Here is a 21,358-nt window from a genome sequence, read left to right on the forward strand (position 1 = left end):
TCAGTGTCTCTGGCCGAAGCTGCTGCTGCTCACCAGAACGGTGAGGACAGAGGGAGGAATGTGAGCATATGTCTCCACACCCATCACTCTGACCACAGGCCCACTCCAGCAGGCAGCCAGCAGCTAGCCAAGAAAAACTAGCCAGCCATGAGGAGGCCAAGACACAGTTACAGAACACTGAGACGCAGCTAAAGCACATCCAGACAGAGATGCAGCTACTGCACACTGAGCAACAGCAATGCTGTGATATGTTGTTTACAGTGGGAATGATTCTTTTGTACCTGCTTCAGTTATAGAAAAAAACACTTAGACATTTGTGTAAACTACCATTCGAAGTTTGGAGTCAGTAAGATATATATATATTTATATATGTATATATTTATTTTTCCAAAATACATTAACATATACTTTTATTCATCAAGGATGCACTATATTAATCAAAAGTGACAGGGAAGACATTTATAATGTTTCAAAAAATTCTGTTTGAATTGTTTTTTTCAATCATGAAAAAATGGTTTCCACAAAATATTCATTGATAATAATAATAATTGTGATGCTGAAAATTCACCTTTGCTTCACAGGGATAACTTACATTTTAAAATATATTAATATAGAAAACAGTTATACTTTAAATTGTAATATTATTTCACAACATTACTGTTTTCACTGTATTCTTGATCAAATAAATGCAGTCATAGAGAGCATAAGAGACTCTTTTTTTTTTTTTTTTCTTGAAGGGTTAAAAGGTGGAAAACAGGTTAACAATTTAGTTCACGGTCCAATTCTCACTATTAACTAGTTAACTATTAACCATATCTATATCCCTTAATCCTTAATCCAAAGGTAAAGAAATGCATACAGTTTTGAAACAACTTGAGGGTGAGTAAATAACCAAATTTTCATTTTTAAGTGAACTATTCCTTTAACAACTACCTTAATAACTATTAATAAGCAGTAATAAGGAGTTTATTGAGGCAAAAGTTGCATTTAATAGTTAGTTAATAGTGAGATTTGGACCCTAATTTGTGACCGAAAACAGTTTGTGGGAGGTAAAGCAGAGAAAGAGGTAAAACTCTTTCTTTAGCAAGAACAGTCTAACACAGTATAAGATTGTTAGTTTGAAGATAACTGATTCTTTTCCTCTGTGAACCGTCCTAACCCTATGTCAGCATTCCCCATCAAGCCCTTCAATAGGCAGCATTGTGGGGCAAATTCAAGTCATCACATATTAATTAGCACAACCCAATGTGAGTGAGGCCACTGGTGTCAGCTATATGGCTCCTCTCACTAAATCTGCTCATAATTAGATTTACTCAAATATATTTTTAGGCTCTAAAATTCAGATTAGACACAGGGGGAAATGGTCACAAAACAGATAAAACAGATTCAGAGACAGATATTATCACAGTGGGAATATAATTTCCTCTGGTATGGTGAAGGCCTAGTTGCTGTCTCACCATAAGAAATCACCATGTAAAGGCCATTTCAATGAGCTGAGCTGATGGCATACATGAACTCACTGCCCAGAAACGCTTACAAATGCTCCAGCTGCTGTTAGTGCCAGAGAGGCTGCAAACATGCTGACTGAGATTAAAAAAAATGGACCAGCAGAACCTGAAACCTCACAAACAAGGGAATGAGGACTAACAGTTACCAAGACAGTGAGTCTGTACTAAAAATTTAACATGGTTACTATATTTTGTCAATGTGTTTTTTGTGTTTTTATATTTATGTATATTGTTGGTTCTTTGTGTGTACGCATGTTAAAACACAAGCAAAAAAAAAAAATTTATATAAAGTAATAAAGTAATCAATCAATCAATCAATCAATAAGTATGAGTGCAACAGCCACTGTCCACGTTTTTTTTCCCCCATAAGGATTAACCCTTAAACGCATATCTCGGCTCTTTAGTGACCCGCAACGTCATTCACTACCCTCCTCATCATTCATTTTTAACGTTAGACATCAACCTTCTTAGTAATCCTCAATCAATTCATTACAAACATATAAAAAAATTTAATTAAAAAAAGTATAAAAGAGTGCCACTTTTCCCATTAATTTTTCTTAAAAATTGTATAGGGTCGCTAGGTACCCAAGGTGTGTAACATTGTAAGCAGGGTTTGAAATTAACTTTTTTACCCACCGGCCAATTTGGCTATTCAATTTTTCAGTTACCGGGCATTCAGAACTTCTACTATCCATAAAAATAAATTACTAGATTAACTACGTCATAGCTTATATATATATATATATATATATATATATATATATAAAATAAAATTTGGATTTCATACATTTTCTTATTCAAACAAAATCCTGTCATCCAGCCATCTCCTCCCTTCATCTTTCATTCTCATCACCAAAAATGTGTTTTAGGTGGAAAGATCAATTCAGTACAAAGAACATGTAGGATGTTGGATAACAATGTATTTTCTGTTAACCAAATGTTTTTTATTCTCCGCTAGCTTTAATGCAACTGAACAAGTGCGCCGTTATTTGTTGCATAGTGACGGACATGTTCCAGTAAGAACAGATTCTGCGCAATACGCTGTATTTAATATATCATGATGATGACTCACGAGTTGAGTATTTGTGCTAAATCTGCACAGATTTGACTTACACGAACTTCCCCAGCAAAGTAAGTAAACATGATAAAATGCCAAATTGGCCAGTGAAATGACAGCGTTACCCGTCACAGTTGAAATATATATATTTTTAATAATAACTGAATCTTTAATGACTGAACAAGTGCAATTCATATTTATTCCACAAGGTAGCAATGTCTGATACACAATGATGAAGTGAAGTTTCACTCATAGTTACCGCAGGCAGAAAACAAAAGAATAGGAAGTATCATCAGCAAAACTTGAAATGGCTCAGAGATTTACAGCAGAGAAAGTACCGAACGCAATCAAATATTAGTGTCACTGTCACTGGATGGTGGATCTGGTGAAGAAGCTGTCAGTGATCTAAATATTGATTTTAAAGATGTTGAAAATGATCGTTTTAGAGAATATGTTTGAGACCGTGAATATAAGCCAGATATTGATTGAACTGGGAAATGAGCTCTGACGAGGACAGTGATGATGGTATAAAACATCTGCTCAAACTGAACCCTTCCAAGCTACAAAAGGTAACAAAATATGCTTTATTTTATTCTTAAGTAATTGTTACTCTAATATCAGGAGAGTTTTATATTATCGCAACAGGTAGAGATCCATCCATGTTAGATATATAAAACTATTGATTTATCGCATTTATTATTGCCAAATTATTTACAAATAAGTTTGATTTGATTTACATCATTCGCAATACTGAATGGAAGATTGCTGCTAAGCTCTTTTGGCGTGGTACGTTTCTACAGTAAGGGTGACTTGTTTTGAAGGATACTTTCATTTATACCTTATTATTAAACAATTACCAGTAAGTGAATGGGATTTTTACTTCCAGAACCTGACTGTTACACTATATAGCGACGCTTGTCACTAACTATGGTATTTTGTTAGAAACTAGGTTCACTATGGTGATATTTTTCGCACTAAACAGAAACGACTGTCACTAATTAAATCCGTATTAACGTCAAATCCAACCTCACTGCTGTACCTCCTGGCTTACGAATGAATCACAGTAGGTGAGACACAGTTTGTGTTTCCAGTCTTTGGGGTGACGGACAGACATGACGCAGAAAGATGTCTGGAATCAATTCTGGACATCCTGCTAATGTAAATAAAACCTTCACACAAACAAACACTTTCTTTTGGAATCTCTCAGACACAGAAATGAATTGGAAGGAGAAAAAAAAAAAGTTCTCTGTATGAAATATGAAACCCTAATTGGTTTATTAACTTTTATCAAAACACAACTGTCGAGCTTCCTTTACTATCCTTTTCCTTAAATGTGACATCACCTGTGTTAGTGTTTGAAACCAGCCTACCGTATACAACAATGTTTGGTGAGACGCCATAAACTCCAAGCGACCATGTTAAGCCTTCCACAATGGGAATGACTGTAGATGTAATCCATCTAGCTCCTGTGCATATTGAGTCAGGCACTGTTTACACAATTGCTGGTTAGGTATCATTATTTCTCTGTGTATGTGGTTATCTGTTAAGTGCATATGGTTGAGTGTGAGTGTGGTTGGGGAGGGATTGTTGTTTATATACAGAGGAAGAAATAAGGATCCCTTGTAGAAGGAGCCAGATCCATTGGGCTGTTTCTCATGGCAAACTTCCTCTCTCTGTGATCAGGATTATTTGCAGATGCGATGGTGCCATTGCTTCTTTCTCAACGAGGGGGGAAAAACCCACCATCTGCTCTCTTTCCGTTTACTGATCTCACTTTTCTCATCTCATCTCTGTTTACAAACAGCCTTGGATGAGCCCTAATCTAACTCTACAGGTCACAAGTAGTGAGATTGTACCATTTTCTGTTGTTAAGTGAGAAATCTTAACATCCTTGAATCTTGAATCTATTTTCCATTTTGATCACTCCAGTGTCCATTCATTCTCCTGATACCGTACCTTCTTCATAATTTGTCCTACTGTGTTCTACAGACGAAATGGGCCATATGGGTTGGGAAGTCCTACAGGTGAGTAAATTATACTTTTTCATTTTTGGGTGTACTATCCCTTTAAGAGTTGGGCGCTCAAACAGCTGAAGATATAAACAATTTCTAAAGATATTATTGCAAAACAATTAACATCAAAGAGAGAAAGAAAATAGAAGCAGGTACTTTATTGGGATGTTAGAAAATGCTAGAAAACATATTATACTTAAAAAACAAAGAGAACTATCCCCGGTTTAAAAGTTTGGGGTCAGCAAGAGCGCATTTGTTTGTTACAAAATATTTATATTTCAAATAAATGCTGTTTTGAACTTTCTTCCAGAGTCCTGGAAAAATGCTAGCCTGGCTCCGCCCTCCTACGTACTTCCGCTCAATTTTCATTTTCTTTCAGTACTAGGTCTGGGATTGTGCTGTAGTATTTGGTTTTCTCCTATCAATTTTTTACCGGGCCAATCAGCAAACAGAGGGAGTGGCTGTGAACGATGATGACGTTGATGTTGTGCGTTATTTTGAGTTGTAGTTCAGTAATGGCAGTGGAGAAAGATGCGAGCGAAGCCATTCGGTCCGTTGCGGCAACGCTGCCGAATATCAAGAAGTTAAAGCCGGAGCAAGAACAATCTTTGCTTAGTTTTGTTGTAGTGATGTGTCATTTTGAACGAATCTTTAATATGACTCGGGACTACCGAGTTGTCTCAGAGAGTGATTCGTTCATTTTGTGTTGACCGCGCATGCGCATTGCGCAACATATGGGTTCTGAATCTCTACTGGAAAAAGAAATGATTAGTTCATCTCTCTCGAGTCTTCGGGTTCGGGACGGGTCCGAGTCTTTCGTTCTTCCTGTCAGTCCCATATAGGCTATGCTGTCAGTACCAGAAAGAGAAATGATTAGTTCGTCTGGTTCGGGTTCGGCCGGGTCCGAGTCTTTCGTTCTTCCTGTCAGTCCCATAAAGGCTATGCTGTCAGTACCAGAAAGAGAAATTATTAGTTTGTCTGGTTCGGGTTCGGCCTGGTCCGAGTCTTTCGTTCTTCCTCTCAGTCCCATATAGGCTATGCTGTCAGTACCAGAAAGGGAAATGATTAGTTCGTCTGGTTCGGGTTCAGCCGGGTCCGAGTCTTTCGTTCTTCCTGCAGTCCCATATAGGCTATGCTGTCAGTACCGGAAAGAGAAATGATTAGTTCATTTTTTTCGAGTCTTCGGGTTTGAGTCCTTCGTTCTTTTGTCACGTGACTTGTCACCGTATTGAATAGCCTACTAATTCACAACCTTTTTACAAACAAGCACGTAGTTAATGTATAATATAATAGTAGTTAATTAATGTATAATATATTATAAAACACACCACAGATGCACAATAAACATTTAGAAAAGAGACGGACAGGGACAATAGGCTAATAAGATAGAACTTTATTTTTTCAGATAATGTTTATTGCACATATTTTGTATTTTAATTCCTAAATATAAAACAATATACATTCAGACGCAGTCAATAACACGAATCTAATGTTGTATTTGATGCGAGATACCAGCGGTCACGTGACAAAAGAACGAAGGATTTAAAACCCGAACTCGAGACTCGAAGAAAATGAACTAATCATTTTTCTTTCCGGTACTTACAGCATAGCCTATATGGGACTGACAGGAAGAATGAAAGAATCGGACCCGTCCAAACCCGAAACAGATGAACTAATCATTTCTCTTTCCGGTACTGACAGCATAGCCTATATGGGACTGACAGGAAGAACGAAAGACTCGGACCCGTCCAAACCCGAACCAGATGAACTAATCATTTCTCTTTCCGGTACTGACAGCATAGCCTATATGGGACTGACAGGAAGAACGAAAGACTCGGACCCGTCCAAACCCGAACCAGATGAACTAATCATTTCTCTTTCCGGTACTGACAGCATAGCCTATATGGGACTGACAGGAAGAACGAAAGACTCGGACCCGTCCGAACTCGAGACTCGAAAGATCATAATAATTTCTCTTTCCGGCCCTGCTGTATCACACATGGCACGGTCTGCCCAGCAGACAGATCAGAGTCAGACACTGACGAGTTGACAACTAACGTTATGCTGAAATGAACGAAATGACTCGAAAAAAGATTCGTTCATTTTGCTGAACGAGACTCAAAGATCCAAGTCAGTAAAATGATCCGAACTTCCCACTACTATTTTGTTGGTGGCCATGATGTTGTGGCCCTCCTCCCCACGGAGTTCGGGAAAAGTTTGATTTTCCAGCTCGCTCCTGGCCTGGCAAGGCAGACCTATCAAGATGTTAGGTCTGGGAACTCACAATTGGCATACCTCAATCCAAGGGGCGGGATAAACGGTTGTCTTTCAAATTCCCTCTGCACGCAATAGGACAGCGCTACAACCAACCAGAGCAACGAACGGCTGTGGCTGAGTGAGTCCCATGCGTTTTTCCACCAGCGGAGCTAGTTGATATATTAAACTTTTGCCGTATCCGGTCGTCAAAACTCCGAACACATCTTCCTTTTTTAAGAATGACTTAAGTGACGTTCTCTTAACTCCAAGTCATCCAGAGTCGCGGCCAAAGCCGATTCGAAAGACCGCTGTTCGCCAGCAGCATCTTCTTTGTTTTCAAGTAGCAGGGAAATCACGCGGAACTATGCGCGGAACCGTCACTACTCTTTCGTCATTATGTTAAGCCCGCCCACCAACTCTATACACGATGTGATTGGCCTGACCAGAGTTTGGTTTTTCCAGCTCAAAAGTCTATGGAGAGTTGCTAGACCACCCTTTCTGCAAAATAATTTTTGGTGCCGCTAGGGTGCGTCTAGATTTCTAGGCTAGCTCGCTAAGTTAGTGGTGAATGAGTTGGCTAAGGCGAACGCTAGGCATACGTCACGACCAGACGTTAGCGATTGGTTATGGCTGATCCAGAGTGACTCTGTGCAGATCCAATAGTTTTAGACTTCAATAGAGTACTCGGCTACAAGGAAGTTAACGCTTGTCAATGGAGCGGTGCCAGACTCTATTGCTGCGTCCCAATTCGCATACTATCCGTCCTAAATAGTATTCGAAATTAATAGAACTAGTACGTCCCAAATCGTAGTATGTTTAAATGAGTGTTCTAAAGAGACCCGGATGGTCTACTATATCCGGTCAGAATCCGAAGTGCAGATCGATACACACTCTAACGGCTGATATTGCCCACAAACCATTGCGCGTTGGACGAGGATTCGGTTAGAACTACAAACCAAGGGGCGTAGCTGACTATCACCTGCTGTTAGCATTCCATTGACTCCCATTCATTTTGGCATCACTTTGACAGCGAATAACTTTACATCTGAGGCGTCCAAAGACTTAATTTGTCCATTATTTATTTCTAAATAAACACGACAATGTATAAAAGGCTCCATTACTTTGTATCTTACGCTATGGTCCCGTAGAAGCCGCTTTTGTTAAAAACAGGCTAACAATTGCGTCATAACCACACGACTTTATGTCGCACAATAGAGACATTACCGTATAGACAGGAGGAGAAGCTCGCAGACAATCTTTTACTGTCTATGAGGCAATCGGGGGGACATAGAGTCATAAAGTCAAGGAGAAGCCCATAGATAGAGAGTCCATAAAAACAGCGGGACAAAATATTTCAACAACGTTTTTGAGGAATTAGGTGATTCAGATTTGTTTTGCCACAGCTACTAGAAGATGTACAACTGTCAGACTGTCGTCACGCTCAGTTTGAGCCTGCGCAGTATGCTCAGCCATCAGACAGGAAGTGTAATAATCGGGCTTCAGTCTTCTCCGTTGAAATCAATGGGGTCGCTGTGTCCATTTCTTTTACTGTCTATGCTACAAACACGAGTGAAAAGTTTTAAAAAAAACTACAGACATGGAGGACGCGCGAGTCCGGCGGTTGTGTAGAGAGGTTTAGATAAAGGGGTTTAAGTGATTAATTATCAGTATCGAACCTGACGAAAATTTATTTATTCAATGTTGGCTACGTTATATTGCATCTGCAGCAGCATTGTGAACTTTTATAAAGATACGTTTAGCCATTAAATTTTAAATGCATCATTACATTCAAATTGCAAACACATGAGGAGAGTGAGAGTCTCCACATGAAAGACCCACGACTGGCAGATGAACGAGCTACTACATTTCTCTCCTAAACGGTAAGAAATCATATTAGATTGAATGGAGGATTTTAACTTTGACGAGATGATTGACAGGGCAGTTTACTGTGATGCACGCGACAGAGCTGTCCGTTAAAGATGACGAAGTAGTATGTCCCAAAGCTTGCCTACTCTTTTGCTACACACTCAAAAGTATGTACTTTTTCTTCACAAAAAGAGTACATACTTTTAGGGCGTAGTATAAGTAGGCGAATTGGGACGCAGCATATGTACAAATGAAATGTGCGAGAGTCTGGTGGGACCCGGCTAGAAAAATGCATCACGGTTTTCACAAAAATATAAAGCAGCATTTTCAACATTGATAATAATAAGAAATATTTCTTGAGAAGCAAATCAGCATATTACAATGATTTCAGAAGGATCATGTGACACTGAAGACTGGAGTAATGATGCTTATTAATTACATATAAATTAAACTTTAATATAATTAAATAGAAAACCGTTTTATATACTAATAATATTTCATAATATTACTGTTTTTTTATTATTATTACAGTTTTATCAAATAAATGCAGACCTGATAAGCATAAGAGACTTCTTTCAAAAAATAAATTTAACGGTCATGTAAATAACTGCTTTTTCACTCCATTCAATTAAATTACTCAGCATAATCTCTAAAGAACAGGGCTGAACAAAGACTTCAAACATATAATTTCAGTAAATTAATAGCAAAATTCATGTGACCATAATTTATTACTAAGTATTTACTATGTAAATTTAAGACACATTCTCAGTGTTATTGTCTGGGTTTTGGTCTTTCAGGGTTGACATTCACCATTTATTAAGGAAGCTAAAGATAACTGAGAAATGACTTTACTCTTGCTCATTTCCTGAATATTTTGCCCTATTCATTTCCAGGTGTGTTTCAGGTTGATTTCCACATTACACTGAGCCGACATCTGTGTTGTCTATAGCTCCAAGCACCCGGGCCACTGCAGCCAAACATCTGCAGTCAGAACACCACAGAATATGCCCTTACATATACAAACATGGACACGCATTCTCATACCTGCACACAAACTCACATACAACAAGAACACACACACATTCACACTGTTCACTTATCTAAATGAGGATGTAACATACTTATGATGTTCTTACATAAAGAACATAAACATAAATATTGCAGACTAACTCAAACCCACAATCAACTATACCCCCCCCCCCCCCCCGAAAAAAAAAGAATGCAAAAGATATAGTAATTTAATGTTATAATTTAGTAAAGTAAAATAACAATTTTAATAATTTAAATTAAATCTAATGACTGTTTTTTGTTACACTGTTCGGTTCACTTTGTTAATGCAACAGTTAACATAAAAATAACGGTAATACTTTACAATAAGGTCCCATTAGTTCATGTTAGTTAATGCAATAATTTATTGCAGTATTTATTAATCTTCATAAACGTTAGTTAAAAACACAACTGTTCATTGTTAGTTAATTTTAGCTCAGGTCCATTAAACAATACAAACAGATAAAACTTTTGATTTTAATATTCTATTTGTAAATTGTCAGGGTTCTCTCACTTCGCTGCAGTTCGGTTTCAGTTCAGTGTCAGGGTTCGGACATTCATGTTAAAGGTGCTCTAAGCGATGTTGGGTGACGTCACTTCTTGTTGACGTTTAAAGTATTGTCAAACAAAACGGAGGCTAGCTAGACCCTCCCTCCTCCTCATCCGCACGCTAACCCCCCAAACCCCACCCCCAAACCCCACCCCCAAACCCTTCTTGTCGGTTATTGGCTGGAACAGTTTGTTATGTTTCGTGGTGCGGGTTAGCCCAGTTTGTTTTTGTTGCCGTTTTTGGTGGGGTGTCTGCAGAGACCGTGTTATTTACAGTGAGTTCAGGGGACAGGCAGCTAGCGGAAAGTGAGGAGATGTTTGCTGTATGTGACAAAAAATGGTTTGGCCTACAAAATGCGTGACATCGCTTAGAGCACCTTTAACTATTGTAGTTAACTAATGTAAACAAAATTGGAATCTCGTTGTAAAGCCTTACCAAAATAACATTTAACATTGCTGTGTAACATATGTTGTTGCATAAAGTTGTATAAATTAACATTAATTTATTAGTAATAAACATTTATTAAAACTGAACAACAGTATATTTATAAATTAATATTAACCAAGATTATTGAATGCTTTAAAAGTTTTTCATTATTAGTTCATGAAAGCCTAACTAAGATAAACAAATTGAAACTCACTGTAAAGTGCTACCAAAAAACATTTGTTTATTTATGTTTATCTATTTTTCACCAACTATGTTCTAAAATGTCCCCAAAGGGAGGTTTTTGTGGGAGGGACAGATTTCTCCTCAAAAGCAGAGCTAATTAAACCCACACACCCACTCACACTCATATAAATGTATACTTCCTCACATAAACACAAACACACACACACACACACACACACACACACACACGCACACACACACACACACACACGCACACACACACACACACACACACACACACACGGCAGGCCTCATTTGCAGCTTGTTTACGGCTGTGGCACAGAGCGGCTGCTGAATGCCTGTGCTGTAATGTTCCGTAATGGAAAACGTGTGCTTTGCTCCTCACCTATCAGGTGCTAGAGGTCAGAGGTGACACATGGAGCCTGTTAGCATTCCAGCCTCAAGATCAGAAGAAGGATTAAACTATTTATGCGGCAAGAGTAGCGTATGCTCCGTGTGCTTGTGTTTGAATGCTCGTGCCTGTCGTTTTCGTCTCACAAATTCACACCATCCATCACAAAATTTCCTCTCCTCTCCATCCCTCTTACTCTCTCCATATCTTAAGTAAATCTGTAGCAGACCTGAGACTCGGGCCCTGCCCAGGCTCTCACAGCGAGCTGCATGTTTCACATTACAGGCATATTTCCACATTGTATTTTGCTAACCCTCGCCTGCTGATAAAGGGCCAAAGAGCTTCAAAGAAAAAATGCTCCTCAGCACTTACAGTTACCAAACGTCTGCTGAGCACTGGAAAATAACAAGAGCTCTTTTGACAGGACCCATGCTGTGCGGTGGAGTGGTCAAGGCTGCGGAGCCCAGCGCACTTCGACCGGTCCTCTCGAAAACCGACCGACTCCAGGGGTTTGGCCTTTCTGTGATAGCTACATTCATCAACTCCTCCCGGGTTCCTCCTTGATAAAATGAGAAGGGAACCAAGGAGCGCAGAGAGGGTGGGAAATGTACGCAAAGCACTTGCAACAGATGGGTTGAATGAGACATTTTGTTTTAAACTACGTGGAAAAACAAAAGGGGGTGATCGTTCAGGGTCTCGATGTTGAAAAAGATGAGAAAGTGTGATAAAATGGGGCGGAAGCTTTTTATGGGGCGGAAGTTTATGGTTTGGCTTAATGCAGGCGTGCTGTCCCAGCTAAAAGCGATGTGACTGAGAGAGCAGGTCTATGTCTGGTTTATCTTTCACACACTCACCACTACACACAACAGTTTTCAATTCCACTCATCTAATACAATTTTGTCAATTAAAAATGAAATCCATTCCTGTTATTTGATTGGCCAAGCACCATTTCAAGAATACTGATATTTCTTTGAACATTAACACTTTACAATAAGGTTCCATTTTTTAAAGCTTTTGTATAATTATTATTAATAATATATTAATAATTCTATATAATACCAATAATTTATAATTATTTTATGTATATCAGTTATAAATTGTATTTAGAATAGTATAATTATTTACATTAATTTTTAATGACAATATGTTTGTAATAATTCACAAATTTTTGAACCTAGGTTAATGTTAATTTATAAATATTCTGTTTTTATGTTGTTCATTGTTAATCCATGTTTGTTCATAGTACATTCATGTAAATTTATACAGCTTAAAAAGGTTAAAAATGTACTAATATGTAGGTAGAAATGAACTAATACTGTTTATTGTTAGTTTATGATACAAACTGCATGACCTCATGTTAACAAATTGTACCATGGGAGGTTTCAATTTATATATATATATTTTTTACCATTTATGTTGGTACATAACTGTCCAGTTATTCCTTAATAATGTCCTTAATAACTGTTGCATAAAATATACTGTATATATCACACTTGAAACGAGTGGTAATTTCGTTAACAAAAACTATGGCGAAAAATGTTTACAAGCTTTTTTCACAGGTAAGGCAAGACGATGATGAGACAACAATACGGTAATTTAACAATGTCTGTGACTATATTAACATGCAATATCGTTGACGAAAAAAGACGAGACTTAAATGTACATTTAAAAATAAAAACTTTACCAAAACCTCTTTATTTTTGTCATTATTTAGACATAATGCAGACTTGGGATGCCACAATTCTCAATATAGTATTGAACTGTTCGACATCCACAGTTCAATACGCGCTTGTGAATTGCGTTTTTTCCCCCTGGCTTTGCGTTTATGTCACGATACAGAGGGAGGGAAGCAGACAAGTGATACGTAAACAGTTTTATTGAGTAGTGGCACGGATCCGAACAGTTATGCAGACAGATGAGCTTGTGGCAGAGAGACAGAATGGATGAAGGACTTTGCTGGATGACAATATGGGTCTGTCACTTTTAGATGAACGGAAAGAGAGCAGCAGGCTGTAGGCGGATGACAGGTGGCTGAAGATGGATGACAGAAGACGGAGCTGGGGTAAGGAATCTTTGAATCGGCTAAGTACAGGTGGGTATCAGGATAGAGTCTGTATGCGTTCGCAGGGACGAGACCAGACAAGGGAGTGAAGGAGAAGAGAGTCTATATAGTGTGCGCTGATGATGATGTGCAGGTGCAGGGAATCAGAACTGTGGGGAGAGTGAACGAGTGGGCAGAGCGTGCTGATCTGGTGACTCCGTTACAGTTTAAATAATTCAATAAGTGCATTTTATCTTTCTCCGAATGGCTCTGTTTAACCATTATGCAGCATGACGAAAATGTGTTGACTAAAACTAGACTAAAATAGGTTTAGATTAAGCCAGGATTAGGCCTTGGTTGAATTAGGACATTTATGTAGCTTTCATAAACGTGCATTAGAAAAAAGCATTACTGGTGTGTATTTGACAAAACAATGGCACTGGCATATTTTAAGATATATCAGTGCAAGTTGCTTTCATTTAAAACAACTCAAACTAGCTTTTTAGTCTGGAACTAGCTTAAGCCTTGCCTGTGAAACCAGGGGTTGGTTGACTAAACAAAAACAGGACATGGTTGACAAAATATGATACAAACTAAAAAGTACATTTGACACAGGACTAAGTAATATTATCAATATTTGACATCAATATTTCTGTTTAAACAACTTAAGTAACTTTAAACAACTAAAGTACAAACACTTTTCCATAAAGCATAATTTAATATGAGACAACAGCACGTTTTGATTAGCGCTAGACTGCTCCGTTGGCCACATTATTTTGTCTAAATGGGGCGGCTGACATTAAAGTGAGTGTGGTGAGGCAGATGACAAGACCTCAGCGCTGGCTATGTGTATCTCGGGGTGTGTGCACATGACACACACAGCCCGTGTCCTGGAATAGCTCTGCTGGCCTGGAATGTATGGGTCGGAATGGGGGTTGGGGGCAGTCCTGGGGGGTAAAGAGCCCTGGAATTTCTACCCCAGATGACGATTTATCAATCAATCCGGATCACTCAGAACATCCTCAAAATTACTGGCCAGCTGACAGCTTGGATTTACGGGGGGTCTGGGCCCAAGCTGCGGCCTGTCTGCACCTAGTTGTTGTTCTACCCATCACGTTCCCCAGACCCCTGCCCAGCGCCGAAGTTGTGTCTCTTCCGCAGTGCTTTGAGAAACCAGATCTACGTCGTCCATCTCAGCGCACCAGGCACAGACAGGACTTCCATTAGTGAACCTGCCTAACCTTTGGCATTCTGACTTCCTGACCTAAACGACCAAAATGGGATGAAAAGACAGCAGGGCTGAACCATGTTTTACTGGGTCATCAGCTTTCTGCCTATCTGCTGTTATCTATGTACCTGTTTCATCAGAGGCCTAATGGTCTATACTAAAACAAACAGACATATTTATACAACACTTGAGCAAGTATATTGGTCAAATATTGCACAAAAAACATCAAACTATAGGCACAATGAAATGTACAATTATGAACAATAGCGGAATAGAAAAACTGATAAGCAGAGAAGCAGAATTTAGCTGTACTTATTTTTTTTTTTAAATAATCAGCCTTACTATACCTTACTATCTCCTGAGACATTTAAACATGAAATGTTGTGATGCATGTCAAAATTTTAATGAAAAAATGCGGCACTCATGCGCAAGATGGTGAAAAAGCAGCAAGAATTCCCCCTATGTTTACAGTGGAAATCAAAGCATTCTGTGTGAATGTGATTTACATTTTTTCGCAAATATTTGCTGGTAATCCAGTGAATTAAACAGGAATCCACACAATTGGGAATTTCGTATAAGTACGAAAGATTTACCCACATTGAAAAACACACACACACACACAAACAAACAGCGAATGAGAGAGCACTGGAGAAAGGAGAGGGATATAAAATTCCAAGACTGGAAAGATATATGGCCAACTGTTCATCCCAGCGCCCAAAACGCATTCTCTTCATTCTTAATAATTAAAGCAGTAAATCGTCTGTGAGAGGGAGGGAGGACGTGTACACAAACACCACCAGATCACAGTTCAAGAGAGCATTCAAACTCAGCGCTCGATGCTGGAAGTTTTATCACCGGTTCGCTTCCTCTGTGTGAATCTGAGTGCTGATATGTGTTATCCTTACCTTCCACATGTGCTTTATATGTGGGATTCTCAGTCAAGCCCTGGGCCCCTGGCGGCGCTACCCAGAGCGCCCAAATCTCTGCCACAACAACACGACCAGGACGACAACTCCCACTGTTGTGTTTGCTCAGCTGGTCCGGCTTTGTCAGTCAGTATCAAACTCCTTGTTCCTGCCCCTCTACTGTTATTCTTTGCCTCTGTTTAGTTTCTTTGCACTAACATGGTTTGTTGGTTCTTTTGTGCTTTGTTTTGCATCAAAGGGAACATCTCCCATGTACTCTGTTTGTTCCCTTGGACAATGATAGGGTCACGGGGTCATTGATAACAGACAACCTGTAACCTGTGAAGTTGAGGCAACCAGGGCTCGACAACAAGGACTGCCTGATGGTCCAGTGCCAGTGTAAAGGATGATGGATGTTGACGGAACTGTCACTTTCCCAATCGGGCAAGTACTGCATTGTCACGAAAGTTTATCATTAGCATGTGTTTTTAAGTCTTGCCAATTTAAACATTCAAATGTCTGAAACAGTTTTGTGTGCACACACACAGAAAATGCTTGCACAGGAAGCCGCCTCTTACACAACGAGCAAATACCAAACTGAGTTCTCTTTCGTGTCTTCTTGTTGTGCTTGAATGGACCAATACACACAGAAATTTGTCAAAATGCCTGTCTTGGAGAGTATTCAAGTAAACATAGTCAGTTATGTCTTAAGTCAACCTAAACAGTTGAGAAGAAAACGCATGAGTAAAAGAATACTGAATCTGTGCATTATGTCTTAAACCATTGGTGGTCCTGGAGGGCCCCTGTCCTGTAGAGTTTAGCTCCTAACTGGCCTCAACACACCTGCCGGGAGGTTTCTAGTACGCCTGGTAAGACTTTGACTGGCTGGTTCAGGTGTGTTTAATCGGGGTTGGAGCTAAACATTGCAGGACAGTGGCTCTCCAGGAGCAGGATTGAACACCCCTGTCTTAAAGTGACAACAGCCTAATAAACCTGTTCCTGTCTGTGTTTTTAATGTTTATTAAAGAACAAAGGACAAAAAAAATCTCACTACACTTGACTGATTAACTTTTGTAACTTTAATAAGGATAAAGCTATATTTAATTTATACAGTGAAGATTATAGGCCCTATCTTGCACCCGGCGCAAATGACTTTGTACACTGACGCATGTATCATTCCTATTTTGCACCTGCGCAAAGCGGTCTTTTCCCTCCACAGACAGACGTCGGTTAACTAAGAAATACACTTGCGCTCCCCGGGGCGGTTCAGCGCAAAGAGGAGGCGTGTTCCGGCGCAAACTTTCCCTCATGCTATTTTGCTGTTCTATAAAACAATTGCGCCACTGACCAGAAAAAAACTAGTCTAAAGTCAGTGGCGCGTTGCGCGCACATTCAGATGCTATTTTAAGCGCGCATGCTTGGCCATAATAAAAAGTGTGAACAACGCGCATACACTGTAGATGATTCTCTCATCTACACAGATGCCTTTTACTTTTTGCAAATAATACATTATTATAAAGAAAAATATTAAAACACGAGGGAAATCATTGTTGTGTCCATGACGATGGGACAAATAGGCATAAAGCTTACACATTTACCCAAATTATTATATGCATGTTTAACCAAAGCTAATTTGGGTGGGTTTGTCCCATCTCCAATGTCACTTCTCTTTCTTTTACGTCCCTGACGAGAACATCGATCTCCTCGGCTGTGAACCGATTCTGAAGCGCGCCTGGTAAATGCTCCGTTATAATAGTATTGCGCTATGGAACAAGCGCACCTCGTTCATCATGCTCTTAAAGGGAATGTGATATGATGCTCTTATTGGTTTGTTTCCCGTTACGCCCAAACCACACCTATGAATAATGAAGCTACTTCAGACCAACCACTTTTAGATTTGCGCCAGGCGCAAGAGGCATTTATCCCGCCGGGAAAATAGCAACAGCGCCGGGATCCGCCCACAAAGTTACTGGCGCTTTGCGCTTTTTCACTTGCGTTTCAGATCGTTAAAACAGGGGCCTATGTGTTATTTAACATTTGATTGTAGGCTAGTAGTTTTAGCTGTGGTATCAAGAATTGTGAAATAACCCTAGTATCTAAAATGTTGGGTTCATAAACTTATTTAATAGAATACGTGATTAAATGAGTCAAAAACAGTAACTTTTTTATTTTATTTTTTAGGGAGAGACCAGTGAAAAGTTTGCCAGGGCAAGTTAAAATGTTGAACCATTACCCCAACTGGGTCAGAAGAAATAATACTTAGTGTTGAGCCCTGTCAACTTTAACAAATATTAGCAAATATAATTTACAGTAGCACAGTTTAAAAACTCATGGCATTTAGTTTGAGTAAGTGCTATATCACTAACCTGCAAAGATGCGTAGGCGTTTGCGTCTCGGGGGTGGCCCGAGTCCTGAAACACCAGTACACTCATCTTCATCATCGCAGTCCCCGCTTTCTAGACCCTCCTCATCCTCGTCTGCCTGGCCTTGTCTGGCTGGGTCTCTTCTCGCATTGCTCCCTCCTGGTCGAGCCCTCCATCGCTTCTCAGGCAACGTCACCATCCGTAAAAGCTACAGATAAAAAGACCACTAGCATTGAGAATAAAACATTACACCTTGATGACTACAGAAGTATGCTGAACATATTATGCTATAAACCGAATCAGAGAACCTTCAACATGAAAATATGTAAAATTATTGCAATATTAACTAAATCAAAAGGTACTTCAAGTGAATAGCTTGGGTTGAAGAGAAAAAAAGTTTGGGAATCTCTGCTCTAGAACATCTATCATATATCAGTATGAGATTAGGTTTATGGATTTGTGCTCAGATCACAATCACACTGTAGATGAAATCTGCCAAACAAAGTCCTGGCCAAATATTTCATTTCAGCACACTAAGTAAAATGGCCAACATCTGGAGGGAAACTAGTTATTTACTGGATACAGTTGAAGTAAAATCTGAGAGATTACGGTACAAGGCAAAAGACAAAAGAGCAATAACAGAACAATGGACCAACAAATTTGGTTTAGATTTTTTGTGGTCTATGTGACGATTCTGGTTATATAGCGTGTCCTAAGGTGTCACTTCAACAACAACTATTTTAAATAGCATTTTGTGATTTATTTTATAATTATTATGCAATATAATCAATCTGATATGACTTTACATTATTTGGAAAAACTACAAGGAATATATACTATTAAAAATTTTTTGTCACTCTGCAGGACTATTTGATAAAGTGAAAAGTTGCTTATAAATGAAAAACAAAACAAAAACAAAATCAGATTCAGACCAATTATGGAACCTAAATTAAACACTTTCACTTGATGTTGAAAAATATGCATCTATTACCATCTTCTTTTGATTTTATTATGGGTTAATCAGGTCAGCTGCTTCCTGAAAAAAAATGTAATTTCATAAATTGCTTCATATAGTATGTATTTATAAATGGTATGTGTAAAACTTCACATTAAGAATTGATTTTTGAGCTTGATAAAGTGAAATCAAGCAGTTTATTTCCAAAAGACTATTTCTTGTCTTTCTTTTTAAAAAGTACAGAACTCAAATAGAGTCAGGCATAAAACGATAAACGATAAAAGAGTTGATTCTTGCATCGACCGCTGTTGTGTTTTGCCAAACTATAATTGCTGAAAATTCCATCGCCCCCCTCCGTCTTCTGCTTTTCCTTTAATCTTTCTACTCTGTCTCCGTCTTTTATTGATTTCCTTCCGATGTGCGGACACAAGCATGTGCTTGTTGTTGTTGCTTTTTTTCATTGCTGTTTTTGTCTACAGGAGAAAATTGAGATCAGATGGGTCCGGCTATGAATGGATTCCCTCCGAAACAAATCAGAGGACAGCAGCTTCTGACCAGCACACAAATCTCACACTCTCTCTCAGAATAAAACTTGATAATTATTATATTATACCCCTCAGAGGGTAAACAGGCCTTACTAAACATACAAACCTCTCCATCTGTAATTTAAAGTCAGCATATTCTCAGGAGGTCAGCCGGGAAAGTCATACAACATGTTCCACCAGAAATCCACACAGGCCTCCATTCAGGCCCGAACACGGGAGGCATAGACCGCCTCTGTTTGAACGAGTCCGCAGGGTTGGTTATAGCACTGACAGAGAAACTGATTCATTTATGCAGTTTGCCCACTGGCAATGACACCAAAAAGCATAAAACGGACAAAAGATGCCTGATAACGGTGTGAAAATGAATAGCGCCACCTAGTGAAACCACACTCCCATCAACGACTTCTGCTGTTCATAAAATTTAAAGAACAACAAACACGCCTGTTTTCCCTGAGCAGCATTACAGCGAGGAATGGGCCTTTAATGCACTCTTGTTTCAACAGCATGTTTTTGGAGAGCTGCATGAGTTTAAGCCCTAAGCACATTTACTGAGGGCTCTGAATTCCTTCCTGAAGACCGTTGCCCAGTAACGAAGTGAGACGGGCCGTCCCCACAAACCATTTAAACTCTGAAAGCAAACAGTCGTAAAGAGAGAGAGAGAGAGAGAGAGAGAGAGAGAGAGAGAGAGAGAGAGAGAGAGAGAGAGAGAGAGAGAGAGAGAGAGAGAGAGAGAGACGCGGTCAAGGGTATTTTAAAACAAACTCTAAAAAAGGTAGAAGGAGAAAATAAAAGAAAAAAGCTTACGGACAACTGTTTGGCACTGGGTATATGGAGAGAAGGCCAAATGGATGGAGCACAACCACTTGCCCCCTCACACACACACACACACATGTGCAGTGGACAGCTGAGGTAGAACAGGATGCTTTGGTTTGGCTGCAGGTTAAAGTACATTTCTAGACCGTGTCATTGTCACAGTGAAGGAAAATGGGGGAACTTATCCAATGCAGCATGCATTTATTTTGCCTGCCATGTTAACAGGTAAACAAAATTCACATTGTACACACTGGACACAACAGAAGAGTAGGTGCAACCAGTATTTCGTTGGCGAGTCTATTTTTGTCACACATGGCGTGCTGAACTCAGCAGAAAACCATGAAAATGCACTGTAAACCTATTTAACAACTCAGTTTTGTAATATATGCTTTTATGATGCAATATAAAATAATGGAGTGAATTACTCGCCCATATTTTGAAAAAAGACATCTGTCGCACAGTGACAGATGCAGAGTCTAACAGTCTATTCAGTCAGACAATTTAAGCAGTATGTAGTCTATGCTCTGAGCAATGGGCTCATTCCATGGTAAATGTGGCCCCCCTCCATATGTAAGTTAGATTTATTAAGATCAAGTTTGTAATAATCGCAGGTGCAGCTGGGGTCTGACAGGTTGGGGAATCAACACTGAGCGTCAGGCGATGGTCTACCTTCCAAAAGTTTAGGCATAGGTTACTGTAAAGCTACGTCTTAGTTGGTGCTTATCTTGGCGAAAGCCGAGTACAAATCAGCATGAAGTTTTAACATCTATTCTCATGTAATGGAAATCATAGGTTTGGTAAGATTTTGTAATGTTTTTGAAAGTCTCTTATGATCACTAGGGCTGCATTTATTTGATCAAAAATACAGTAAAAACTGTAATATTGTGAAATAATATTACAATTTAAAACAACGGTTTTCTCTTATTATATTTAGAAATTTTATTTATTCCTCTGATGTCAAAGCTGAATTTCTTCACACATGATCCTTCAGAAACCAGTTTTATTCATGCATCACCAAATAATACCAAAGCAATACCAAAAAGTGTGTCATGGTTCCGCATTCCCACTAATAACTCCTATTGGCCAACTCCTGATAACCATTTTACAATTTATTGCAGTTATTAAAAGAAATAGTATATTAACGCAGATATCCCTTTATTTTCTGTGTGAAGACACAATGCGAGCCTGAAG

The 21,358-nt window shown here is 39.1% G+C and overlaps 1 protein-coding gene across 6 annotated transcripts in view; it reads right to left on the reverse strand.

The window, feature by feature from the left end:
- The window catches only part of gpc3 (glypican 3), a 141,057-nt gene that overhangs the window by 12,070 nt on the left and 107,629 nt on the right, over nucleotides 1-21,358 (reverse strand). For all 6 annotated transcript variants that reach the window (XM_077236160.1, XM_077236161.1, XM_077236158.1 and 3 more), the window contains one exon: nucleotides 17,858-18,062. In XM_077236160.1, the coding sequence (XP_077092275.1) occupies nucleotides 17,858-18,062 (205 nt within the window). The remainder of the gene's footprint in view (nucleotides 1-17,857; nucleotides 18,063-21,358) is intronic.

The sequence above is a fragment of the Siphateles boraxobius genome, unplaced genomic scaffold, assembly GCF_051911475.1.
Source record: "Siphateles boraxobius isolate OS27281-9 unplaced genomic scaffold, OSU_SipBor_1 2, whole genome shotgun sequence".
NCBI lineage: Eukaryota > Metazoa > Chordata > Actinopteri > Cypriniformes > Leuciscidae > Siphateles > Siphateles boraxobius.